The sequence below is a fragment of the Poromitra crassiceps genome, assembly GCF_964638095.1.
Source record: "Poromitra crassiceps genome assembly, chromosome: 4".
NCBI lineage: Eukaryota > Metazoa > Chordata > Actinopteri > Beryciformes > Melamphaidae > Poromitra > Poromitra crassiceps.
The window spans coordinates 54,537,510-54,551,159 of record NC_139626.1 but is presented as its reverse complement, the minus strand read 5'-3'; the positions used below and the strand labels follow the sequence as shown (position 1 = coordinate 54,551,159).

The following is a 13,650-nucleotide window of genomic DNA, read 5'->3' as shown; positions in this document are numbered from 1 at the left end:
CCCATCCGCATGATTTTGTTATTAGTTGTTATTATTCTCAACTGGAAGCATGGGAGCCGGTGACAAATACACGCGGAACGCTGTAAAAAAGCTGGATGTAGCAGACTTTTCAGTGCAGAGCAAACGCAGCAGAAAGCCCCAGAGAGGAGGAGTGTGCAGTTGAGGACGGGGGGGGGGGGCGGGGGGGGGGGGGCACGCAGAGCAGCACACAACACTGACCCAGACAGACCCAGACAGCAGGACAGGATTGGCAAACGCAAGCTAGAATATCTGATGCCCACCAGCAGTAAATCAAGACCAGCAAGAAGCTGCAACCAGCAGCGCACGCAGGGGCCAGCGCTGCTGGTTGCAGCTAAAAAATATTGTTTTGCCAAACAAAATTCCTTGGTTTTCGCTGTTCTATTGAAGGAAATTATTTTTGAGGTGTGACTACATCAGAAAATATTAGCTTCAGTCAGTGATGTGCATGAAATGTTTAATTTCACAAAAGGCTCATTATCTCAGCTTCTAGAAAAAAACGGCTGCTTTTGGTTAAATCAAGCTATCTTCTCCGGCTGATAACTAAAGAACGGAAAATGATATCAATAAACCTGTTTTTGCTGATGATAGAAGAGAGTCTCATCGTTCTTTTTGCGTGTTCGGTGTTTACATAGTAATATCACACAATATTCTGTGGGCCTCGAGAAATCACTGAAAACGCTCTGAAACTCTGGCACTGGGAGCGTCCGTTCTCCAAAAGTGGCTGGCACTCAATGAGTTAATATCAGTTATATAAGTTAATATAAGTTATAATATCAGTTAACTTGCTTTTTATTTACTTTAATAGCCTTACTATTTATAGTTGTCTAAGAAACTAGCCTTTAAGCATAAGCCTTTAGATCAAATTCTCTTTAGGATGATGAATCAGGTGTGTCATCACTCAGGTGTGTCCAAATGCTTGACCGGTAGTTTGACTGGTCCTGTACTTTGATGAACAAAAATAAAAAAAATAAAACAAATAAAGAAAGTTTAGGGTTGTCATTTTATCTTAGCTCTTCATTATTTTACTTGCCAAACACGGGTGTGGTAAACAGTACAGATCATGCTTGCTAAGGTAACGGCGTTGTGTAGGTGGTACTTGCAGCAAGCAACCCATGTTAACTCATTGAGTGCCAATGACGTCGATCGACGTCAAAGTAAATAGTGACGTAGAGTGCCAATGACGTCGATCGACGTCAAATGCGTTTTTTGGCGGTGGGACGTGGATCAAAGCCTCCTGCATCTCCTGTACAAATATTGTAGCTATTGAAGGTGTATAACCTATTTTACGGACTCATTAGGTGGCGACAGTGCTCTCCAGATTAGAGAAAGGTCAGGAAAACAGCAGGAAAAAGCCCTGTGATGAAAGAGAAACCGCTCATGCTGCAGCCAGAGCCGTATAGATTGCTCTGGCTGCAGCTGACGTTGGCTGCGAACAGCAGTCAATCCGCTCCCACAACTGAGCCCCTCTGCCTCTGTCTGTCTGTCTGTGTGTCTGCATAGTTTCTCCACACGATTAGCCGCCAGAAAAGCAGCACCCGACACTGAAAAGCCAAACCATTCTCAGCAGTCCGGTTTGGCTTTTCCGTGTCGCGCTGGGAGCCGGCACACAAAAACGGAGCACTCCGAAAATAGACGCTGGGTGCGTGAGGCTGTGTGTTAGTGTGGGGAGGAGTTTGCAGCTGAGGGGGGGGGGAGAGGGGGGTGGGGCACGCAGGGCACCACACAACTACACCACGTCACTACATCAGAAAATATTAGCTAGAGTCAGTGAATGTGCTTGAAATGCTTAATTTCATAAAAGGCTGAATAACTCAGCTTCTAATTTGAAACGCCTGAAAACGCTGAAATCAACCTATCTTCTCCGGCTCATAACTAAAGAACGGAAAATGGTATCAATAAACTTTTTTTTGCTGATGATACAATAGAGTCTCCTTGTTCTTTGTGCGTGTTCGGTGTTTACATAGTAATATCACACAATATTCTGTGGGCCTCGAGAAATCACTGAAAACGCTGTGAAACTCTGGCACTGGGAGCGTCCGTTCTCCAAAAGTGGCTGGCACTCAATGAGTTAAGGGCTTGTCCAGGGGTGGGTACGAACCGCCGACCTTCGGCTTGGGAGTCCGACATGTTAACCACAACACCAAGAGAGCTAGCTCCCTTGGCGGAGCTGATTAACATGCCTTTATACTGGGGAGTGAGTTTAACCAATCCACTCGCTACCACTCGGGACTCACGAGGAATCCGCGCTGATTCACCTCGATTACACTAATACACACAGGATTATTTATGACATCTTGTCAGGGAGGAGTGGCTCTGAACTTTGACCTCCTCAGTATTTGCTAACATGAATCTGATCAACAGGTTGTCGTCTGTCACTGTAGACTCCATCTTACCTGACAGCATCACAGAGTGGGGTGTGATGGGCATCAGCGCATCACCTGAGACAGGTAGGAGGGGGAGAGAGGTGGGACTTAATATAGATTTTAAATCATAGATTTGGAGAGAGGTGGGAGTTAATATAGATTTTAAATCATAGATTTGGAGAGAGGTGGGAGTTAATATAGATTTTAAATCATAGATTTGGAGAGAGGTGGGAGTTAATATAGATTTTAAATCATAGATTTGGAGAGAGGTGGGAGTTAATATAGATTTTAAATCATAGATTTGGAGAGAGGTGGGAGTTAATATACTGTAGATTTTAAATCATAGATTTGGAGAGAGGTGGCAGTTAATATACTGTAGATTTTAAATCATAGATTTGGAGAGAGGTGGGAGTTAATATAGATTTTAAATCATAGATTTGGATCTGTATGTACACGGTTTCTCTCGCTTCTACCATCGATCTTTCAAAATGTCTCCCTTTTGCCTAGCGCATAAACCTCTACAGACATGTTTGTTTTACTATACTTGTGAGGACCTCCCATTACTACATTTATTCCCTGACACATAATGATATAAACCAATATCCACACATGCTGTGTTGCAGTTCTCAACTCTTTTCTGAAATTTGTTGTCAAATTCTGCTAAATTTCTTAGTGGGTTGCTTTATTCATACCAAGCTACAGTATTATGTGCGAGAGGCTCTGATATAGTGGTCGAGTCTGACTCGATCCACACATATTCATACACAAGCACGCACGCACGCACGCACGCGCGCGCGTGCACACACACACACACACACACACACACACACACACACACACATACACACACACACACACACACACACACACACAACTAATGTGTGTGCTTCTAAATGCTTGTAGGTTTCTGTGTTGCCGAGCCGTACAACGTCAAAGCATGGAAGCAGTTCTTTGTGGACCTGAAGCTGCCTTATTCAGTAGCGAGGAACGAACAGGTGGTGATTAAAGCTGTGCTGCACAACTACGGCCAGGAAGACCTGCAAGTAAGACCAGCTCACAACTCACCCACAGCACAGCCACTTCCTCCTCAGTCACCTGACCAGCTCACAACTCACCCACAGCACAGCCACTTCCTCCTCAGTCACCTGACCAGCTCACAACTCACCCACATTTTATGTGGATTTGGGTTTCCAGGGGCTTTAAGAAAATGTGTATACAGTTCAAATACAATTTCTCCTGGCACTAATCTCTCTCCACAGAAGTTATACAATAACATGACATACATTAAATAAACTATGAGCATTTGTGACTGTTCTGCGGCTGTTTTGTACCCAGGTGAGAGTGGTGCTGATGAAGACAGTGGGCATGTGCAGCATCGCCTTCAAAGAGAGACACACACAGGAAGTGACTCTGCCGGCCGGTGCTTCTCTGGTGCTGCCTTATGCCATTGTACCGCTGGTGGTGGGGAAACTCCCTGTGGAGGTGATGGTGCTAGGCAGGGGGGACGTGTTGGTAGGGGACCGCGTCCAGAAACTGCTGCGGGTGGTGGTGAGTCACTTTTAATGAGAATATATAACGGTGATACACCAGCCATCATTTGGTGTTCCTATATTGTTTTAACAAACGAGTCAACTGGTAAAATAGTGAAGCTCAATGGTGTGTTTTGGAATTTACTAGCCATGATGGTGAAGTTCAGACAAAACATTAAATGCTTCACAGACAAGAAAACGTCACCAAGAAAAAAAAAAAAACATACAAAAATCAGACATAAATTGGACATTAAAAACAGGGTTAAAGCTAAAAACAAAATACCCGTGCAACTGTGCGCCATCGTGCAATGCGCCATGGCTGCAGTTATGGAAATCGCCCGCTCTGCTGGCTCCCAAAATCATAACTGACAGACAGACAGGCACTGCCCACCCACCACGGCGCCATTGTGCAACTTGGTGCCATCGGCTCATACTACATACTACATACTACAGGGGGCGGCTGTAGCTCGGGAGGTAGAGCGGGTCGTCCACTAATCGCCTTGGATAAAAGAGGTCGGTGGTTCGATTCCCGGCTCCTCCAGTCTGCATGTCGAAGTGTCCTTGGGCAAGACACTGAACCCCAAAATTGCTCCCGTTGGTGTGCCAGCACCCTGCATGGTAACCTGCCGCCATCGGTGTGTGAATGGGTGAATGTACCTACTGACTGTAAAGCGCTTTGGATAAAAGCGCTATATAAATGCATGCCATTTACCATTTAGTAGCGAGCTTTATTCACGAATGACATGGCGATTAGATCTATGGCATGAAATGGCATGGCAACTCATTCTATGGCATGGCAGCATGGCAACTAGTTCTGTGGCGTAATGACTCCATGGTAAGATGCCTCTCTTGTTGTGGTGAGAGAACTACATCACAGCTCGAGTGACATCACAGTTGGGCAATCAGTTGCTTGAGTGAGGGGTGTCTGGGTAGTGTGTAGAGGTAAAAGCACTCGCCTACCACCGTGGGGACCCGGGTTCAATTCCCGGCAGCATTACTTCCGGCTTGGTCAGACGTTCCTACAGACACATTTGGCCGTGTCTGCGGGTGGGAAGCCGGTGCGGCATGGGAGGCGGCAATGCAACATAAAGGATGCCAACTGCCATGAAACACCACAGAAGAAGAAGTTGCTTGAGTGACATCACTGATGGCATCACATTTGCTTGAGTGGACTACAGTGATGACATCACAATTGTTCAAGTGACATCACTGATTAAATCACTTCCATCACAAATTGTGACTGACAGGACCCCACAGACAGACAGACAGACAGACAGACAGACACCGCTCACTTAGCCAATTTTAACTAAGAAGATATCATAGACACTTATTTAGGTTGAAATGAGTTTCAACCTTTTTAGTTTAGTTTGATTTTCACTAAGCAAAGCTATTTTCTGAACCCAAACAGATGGAAGGAGTGCAGAAGACTGAAGTTTGGAGTTTGGTGTTGAACCCATCTGCAGAAGGCGGTAAGAAGATTGTAATGACATGTTATTTTCAGTGCTCTGCTGTTAACGGTATTAACATGCCACATTTATGGGATTTTATCCTTAAGTTGTACGTATTTACAGTAGTTGACACTGTCATCCAGAGCCTCTGTGTTTGTGCCTGGTGCAGGGACACAGACAGTTCATCATCCCAAGGTGGAACTGGAATCAGTTGTGCCGAACTCCCAGCCAGTAACGCTCATCAATATCAGAGGTGAGACACTGCAGAGTCATACATCAGATCTGCAATTAGGCCCCGCCCCATTTTAGGGGGAAAACACAAGCCTCGCCCCATTGACTTCAATGTAAAATAGCACTACCAATTATTATTTTTTAAATAACAGAATCAATCTCATTTATTAATGACCCCAAAACACCATCACATGACAAATTGCAACTCGCCTGGCCATAGAATGGGCAAAATAAATAATAATAATAATAATAATAATAATAATAATAATAATAATGATTGGATTTATATAGCGCTTTTCTAGACACCCAAAGCGCTTCACAGGAATCATTACTCATTCACACCATTCGTACCAGTGGTGGTAAGCTACGGGTGATGTAGCCACAGCTGCCCTGGGGAAGACTGACGGAAGCGTGGCAGCCATTTCGCGCCTACGGCCCCTCCGACCACCACCAACATTCATAGACATTCATACCCATTCATACGAGGCAATGAGGGTTAAGTGTCTTGCCCAAGGACACAACGACAACAGCTGGGAGGGAGCGGGATTCGAACCGCCAACCCTTGAGTCATTGGCCGACCTGCTCTACCTCCCGAGCTAATGCCGTCCCGTACATAAAAAATAAAAAAATACATCAGAAATATTACTTTGACCCATCTAAAATCATGTGACTTATGTCACCAGCCCCGGCTGGTCGTCATAGCGACCGCACATCTGCCCTCCGCCCATAGCCCAAGTAGCCCAAGCTATAACGTATAACGTTAAAATTTAATCCATACACGGAACTTTTAAACATGGTTATGAAATCCTGTTGCCTCTATGACCTACATGGGCAATGAGACCATCGGCCAGGAGAATGGATATCAATTTGTTGTTATTTAGCGTTACACGCTACGGGGAAAAGGGAAGCCACCACCCCGGCCGGCCACTCACCAGGCAAGACCGCGGCTTCGCTAAACCCCCGCCTCCGGCCTAGCGGAGCCAACGTAAACACACAAATAAAAGGGCTTCCTGAGTAGCGGACTTTTTCTCTCTCAAAACAATTGAAAACCACCGTCATGTTAAAGCTGAGCAAGGAGATCAATTTTATTTCACCAGAGCCGAAGGCAGCAACACAAAAGACGATGGAAAGATGATGGAAATAACAGAAGAGAGCAACAGGTGGACACCGGAAGTAGGTCAGAGACGGGTCATGAGTTACATGATTTTAGATGGGTCAAAGTAATATTTCCGATGTATCTTGCCCATTCTATGGCCAGGCGAGTTGTAATATATTGTCATGTCAAGGGGCCATATCTTCGTAGAAGCGATATCCCCTGTTTGCACGTGCCTTAAAGCAGGGAAGATTGCAGTTCGCTGTCCAGGTGTTATGCCGAGTCTTGCACCCCAGCGGCGGCAGCATCCCCACCTCACGGGAGCATATTGTAATGATTTATACAGACATTTAACTGTTTAAAAGTGATATAATTGCCTGGTAGACGTGACCTCCCTGATTTCTAAGTTAAAACAGCCCCAAAATATGTTTGGGATGCAATTCTCGGCGGGGATGCGGAAAGGTTCACGGCACGTGTCGCAGGCGCAAATTAGAGCCGTGTCAAAATCATCTGCGCCCCAAAATGCCTGCGCAAACGGGATTTGAGCGGTTTTAACTACCAGAATTATTCACAGGTGTGGCCAGGCAATGCTGGGCATTACGTCAATCAAAACCAATCAGATTACCGTCTCACAATGGTTGTTTGTGCGAGGCATGCAGTATGCTGTAATTCTCTCCATGCGTAATAGAGTGTACTCACTTGTGTGAGGACAGATCGTGTGTTGTGCCAATGACCCTCCGGGTTATGAAGATAAATAGCCTATGTCCATTGTCCAAAAAGTTTTCTCAATTAATTTCCCTCTTTGCGATGTGATAAAAGTTTCTCAGTGAGTTATAGTTGATTGCCTCACTGAATTATCTGCTAATACCCAATTTTAGCAGCAGAATTTGATGTCCACGCGTGCCAAGGCTGTGCGTAATGACATATCCAAAAGGAATTTTACTTTGCACTGCGCTGCACAGCACGGAGATTATGGTTGTATGGTATTTGCGCGTAAGATGTCCTTTTCAAAGCTCCTAGCGCAAAGTAATTGCGCGCTGCTGACGATAGGATAATGCCATCTATCCCCACATTTTAGCGCTGAAACGCCTGCTTTGGCATGTGGCACGCCTATGCCCAGTACAATAGAGAGCCGCAGGAATGAGTCCAGAAAACATCGATGCTAACACTTCCGGGTTCTTCACTGTTTTTGGCGCGATGCTTCAAATAAGGTCTGTGGTTAACGCAAGCTTATTCCAACGCGAACCAGTGTTCAGCAGGATAATCTTCACACATGAGGACCACTTTTATGAGTTTGGCACCAATGTTTTTGGTGCAAAAACATTGAAAGCTGTAGCATGGGCCAAGGAAGAACCCACTACATGTTGGAGCTGATCGGATCAGATTTGGGTCACGGAAGGGGGCGTGGCTAGGGAAAAGGGGCGGTAGCTAGGAATAGGAAGGTTGTTGTTGTGAGTCGAGTTTCGAAGGTTGTGTAGGCGGAGTGGCTAAGTGTATCTGGGTTGTGGGAGGGGCATGGTCAGGAAAGGAGCGGGGCTAGGGAAAAGGGGCCATAGCGGGCCCGCTCCCCCCCACCACCACCAGTTAAATTCATTTATTTTTATTTTTATTTTATTTTTTATTTTTATTCATTTTTGAATTGATATTTTCTTGTAGTTGGTTTGTATCCTGTCCTATTTTTTGGGCCATTTGATGATACAGTTTTTCTCTCCTCTCCTGTCCTCATCTCCTCCTCTCCTGTCCTCTCAGGTAATGTGTTGGCAGACAGTATAGAGAACTCCATCAGCGAAGACTCTCTGGCCTCTCTGATCCGGATGCCCGGCGGTTGTGTGGAGCAGAACCTGGCCAGCATCACGCTACCGCTCATCGCCACGCTCTATCTGGACCGAGCCAATGACTGGGAGAGCGTGGGGGTGCAGCGCAAGTCAAAGGCCCTCCGATACATCAGGAGAGGTGAGGGGGACGAGGAGGGAATAGACGATAGATGGATGATGAATGGATGGATGGTTAGGAGACATGGCTAAGATAGAGGTGTGAGTCTGGAGGCAGAGAGATGCACACGCTGGATAGGAAACAATGGCTCATTGATGGTGTGTACTGTAGATGGATGCCTGCCAACACGTTCTCATCCCAGGGTGTCAAATTCCGCCGCTTTGTCACGACCCTTCGCGTCACTTTTTAACTTTGACTTTTTAACACACTGCGTACCCTTTTCTCCATTTTCCGACGCCACCGGACACCACCTTTTCACGAGAGCGTAATGGTTGTGTTCAGGGACCTATGGTAAAACAACTTGGTTAAGGTTAGCGTTTTCGTTTGAGTTCTAACTTATCGTACGCAAACACCGGTCTCCAGAATGAAAGGCAAGTGTGTATGCCCTCCTTCCACCCCGATCACAACCCGGGTTACTGACAGAAGTGTTCTTTCTCCCGTGGTGTTAAAGTTTCTGAATGGATGGTGGGAGCAGTTGTATTTAATAATGTTGCTGATGGGTTTATATTATGGTTAGTTGAAAAGCCTGGTGCGTCTCTTACAGAGGCTAAAGGTGTAATCGCTGTGTAATAGCTGGACCCAAGGATGCAGGAGACAGAGACAAAATGTGCGTTTAAAGTCTTTACTGACTGAAAGATAAACACAATGTACAGTTCAGAGTTCAAATCCCAACAGGCAAAACTAGCTTTAGAGTTCAAAGTCCCCTTCAGGGCTTCAGCACCTTGGAGAGTTGTCAAAACCTGGAGTGGATTATGTGTAACGGCGTTGTGTAGGTGGTACTTGCCCAGGGGTGGGATACGAACCGCCGACCTTCGGCTTGGGAGTCCAGCATGTTAACCGCAACACCAAGAGAGCTAGCTCCCTTGGCGGAGCTGATTAACATGCCTTTATACTGGGGAGTGAGTTTAACCAATCCACTCGCTACCACTCGGGACTCACGAGGAATCCACGCTGATTCACCTCGGTTACATATGCACAGCAGTGGACGGGGCTCCATGTTGCTGTGTATTAGTGTGGAGGTCTGACTCTTTACATGCCGTCTGGACATTGCTCCATGTTGCTGTGTATTCCCAGGTTATGAAAAGCAGCTGGTGTACCGTAAGAGTGATGGCTCCTACCCCCCCTACAGGAACCAAGGCGCTAGTACATGGTACAGTACAGTCATTACATTATATTTTGATGGACCCTCATAAAGTGGCAATATTTTAGTTTTACTCTCTTTTTTGTAAATTTTTTGTCTCTTTTTTCTCTTTTTTGTAAAATTGTAAGCGCTCATTAATTGTTGCTGTTTATTATTTCATCTCTGTCTTTAATGTTAAGTGTTCATTGCAGTTGTGTTCCCTGTCAATCAAACAGTGTGGGGGAGGAGCTTGAGTTTTCTGTTGATGAAGTTTGATATTCTATAGGTGGTTGCACTTGCTTACAGTGTTACTGGGCAAGTTACTCTGGAAATGTAATTAGTTACTCATTACTCCTTAAAAAAGTAATAAAAGCGACTTTATGAAGTAAAAAAAATTTGTTTGTAAAATCAGATAATCTGCTTAAAAGGCCAATAAATATAGGCTAATCAAAGTGAAATTAAATCTCAGGATCACAGCCTACGTGGTGAAGGTTTTCTCCATGGCTCATTCTATCGTCGGCATTGACGTCGATGAGCAGCAAGTGTGCGACGCTCTGCTCTACCTGATGAGCAAACAGATGTTTTCTGGGAACTTCAGAGAGGACAACCCAGTCTACGAAACCACCATGATTGTATGACACACAAACACACAGACACTTCCGCACGCGCACGCACACACACACACACACACACACACACACACACACACACACACACACACACACACACACACACACACACACACACACACACACTCTGACTCACTCACACTATGGATGTGTGTGTGGACACAGTCAGGGATAAATCATCATAGAAGAGGCAGAGAGACCAAATTCTCCCTCAATAGCCTCAATAAACCAGAATGCATTGCAGCAACATAACATTTTGTATTTTAAACAAGGGACTTTCTCTCACCAGACTCAGCTATTTCTATCAGTCTCTCCACCTATATGTTAAACCCAAAGCTGAATATGCCCATTCTCTTGGGGGGGTTGTCAAAGGGCATTCTGGGAATTGTAGGAAGTCTCTAACGTAAGTAGATTGAGGGAAAGTAGATTCACACACACACACACACACACACACACACACACACACACACACACACACACACACACACACACACACACACACACACACACACACACACACACACACACACACACACACACACACACAAACACAAACACTGCAATATGAAATAACTCCTGGAATATATAAAACAATATTAAACTTGATACATTGATGATGATACTGTCGGCTGTATAACAGTGTTAGTTGATTATTTAAAAAACAAATGTTTTTTTGAACTGATTTTGGTGAAATCCTCTCTTCCTGTGTGTGTCACCAGGGCGGTCTCCATGGCGATGAGCCTAAGACAACTCTGACAGCCTTCGTCCTCATAGCGCTGGCTGAGGCCAAAGAGGCAGGGATCCACTGTACTAACACTGATCTGGAGGTAACACACACTCAAAATGTGTATATGTTTACAAAGGGCTTTAGAGACCATACAATAAAAGACAAAAGGACAGCAACTGTAAAAGTACCAGAATCCTGAGCAAACCAAAAAATAAATAAATAATCGATAGTCTTTTCTTTTTCTTTTTTTTTTCTTTTTTTTTGGTGGTGGGGGGGGGGGGGTTGTTGCCTTTATTTGATAGGACAGTCTGATTTGAACCCGGGTCGGCCGCGGGAAGGACTAACCCTTTGTGGCATGCGCTCTAACAGGTGAGCCCCATATAATCATAGCAGTATTAAAGGGCAGTTTAGAGCCCAGCGATTTATGGTCGTTGCGACCGACCATGATCACATTCCATCGTTGGTGATAACGACGAAGTGTTTATACTTCCAGCGACGGGCGATATCCCATCTTTGTGATGACCATCGTCAAGACTTCATCTGGATTCAACTTTGACCCCATCGTTGGCTCCGTTGTCATGACAACCACCATTTTCTTCTCTCCTACCGCAGTTTCTGAAGCCACTAGTTAGTTAGCTAGTTGAATTAACAATGGAAGAAGATCACATATTTGTCGAAAACTTAATAAAGATGACACGGTTCCCGTGCGTTTGGGCTAACGACCGGGCAGATTATGAAGATGCTGTTAAAAAGGCAAATGCCTGGAAAGCAGACATTCTCAACGCAGACGGTAAGTAACAGCTAACACATCGTTAGCATGGATAATCATACAGCATGTTAGCAAGCAGATAGACTAGTTTTGTAATGTTGCAATCAAAACGGTAACGTTATGCCTTGACTGGCTAGCTTCTCTATCTGTCCGCCCGGCATTAATCCATGTGAAAATATCCTGCTCTGCGCCTCTGCGATGCGTTCTCCTATCGCCTGGGTGTTTATACTTTTTATGATCGACAGCGTCCCAAATCAGCGTTGAGCGATACTGGAAAGGACATCACGTTCAGCGATGCCCGTCCGGCTATGATACATCGCTGGACTCTAAACTGCCCTTAATAGGTATACCATCTTCTCTGTAGGCTGCCACCCGTAAGGCCGCCAGACACCTGAGGTTGAGGTCGCTGAGGAGACAGCTGAGGAGGCCGTACACTGTGGCCATCACCTCCTACGCTCTGGCTCTGCTGGGGCAAGATCCACCGTTCGACCCGATACCTGCCTTACTCACAGCTGCATCTCAAGGTACTGCATCTTTTCACTCTGTCTTACTCTCAGCTGTATCTCAAGGTACTGTATCTGTTCACTCTGTCTTATTCTCAGCTGTATCTCAAGGTACTGTATCTGTTCACTCTGTCTTACTCACAGCTGCATCTCAAGGTACTGTATCTGTTCACTCTGTCTTACTCACAGCTGTATCTCAAGGTACTGTATCTGTTCACTCTGTCTTACTCTCAGCTGCATCTCAAGGTACTGCATCTGTTCACTCTGTCTTACTCTCAGCTGCATCTCAAGGTACTGTATCTGTTCACTCTGCCTTACTCACAGCTGTATCTCAAGGTACTGTATCTGTTCACTCTGTCTTACTCTCAGCTGTATCTCAAGGTACTGTATCTGTTCACTCTGTCTTACTCACAGCTGTATCTCAAGGTACTGTATCTGTTCACTCTGTCTTACTCACAGCTGCATCTCAAGGTACTGTATCTGTTCACTCTGTCTTACTCACAGCTGCACCTCAAGGTACTGTATCTGTTCACTCTGCCTTACTCACAGCTGTATCTCAAGGTACTGTATCTGTTCACTCTGTCTTACTCTCAGCTGTATCTCAAGGTACTGTATCTGTTCACTCTGTCTTACTCACAGCTGCATCTCAAGGTACTGTATCTGTTCACTCTGTCTTACTCACAGCTGCATCTCAAGGTACTGTATCTGTTCACTCTGTCTTACTCACAGCTGTATCTCAAGGTACTGTATCTGTTCACTCTGTCTTACTCACAGCTGTATCTCAAGGTACTGTATCTGTTCACTCTGTCTTACTCTCAGCTGTATCTCAAGGTACTGTATCTGTTCACTCTGTCTTACTCACAGCTGCATCTCAAGGTGCTGTATCTGTTCACTCTGTCTTACTCACAGCTGCATCTCAAGGTACTGTATCTGTTCACTCTATCTTACTCACAGCTGCATCTCAAGGTGCTGTATCTGTTCACTCTGTCTTACTCACAGCTGCATCTCAAGGTACTGTATCTGTTCACTCTGTCTTACTCACAGCTGTATCTCAAGGTACTGTATCTGTTCACTCTGTCTTACTCTCAGCTGTATCTCAAGGTACTGTATCTGTTCACTCTGTCTTACTCACAGCTGCATCTCAAGGTACTGTATCTGTTCACTCTGCATCTTTTCACTCTGGAAATGAAGAGGATATCACCTATAAAGATTTTGTCAACCAAGG

The 13,650-nt window shown here is 45.2% G+C and overlaps 1 protein-coding gene across 1 annotated transcript in view; it reads left to right on the top strand.

The window, feature by feature from the left end:
• Positions 1 to 13,650, top strand: part of LOC310775845 (venom factor-like) — a gene marked incomplete at its 5' end in the record, with an annotated part of 76,425 nt that overhangs the window by 43,790 nt on the left and 18,985 nt on the right. Inside the window, 10 exon segments of the mRNA XM_083635972.1 lie at positions 2,383 to 2,468; positions 3,288 to 3,427; positions 3,720 to 3,932; positions 5,322 to 5,382; positions 5,531 to 5,614; positions 8,435 to 8,638; positions 9,752 to 9,827; positions 10,267 to 10,429; positions 11,146 to 11,253; positions 12,287 to 12,446. Of these exon segments, the coding sequence (XP_083492098.1) occupies positions 2,383 to 2,468; positions 3,288 to 3,427; positions 3,720 to 3,932; positions 5,322 to 5,382; positions 5,531 to 5,614; positions 8,435 to 8,638; positions 9,752 to 9,827; positions 10,267 to 10,429; positions 11,146 to 11,253; positions 12,287 to 12,446 (1,295 nt within the window).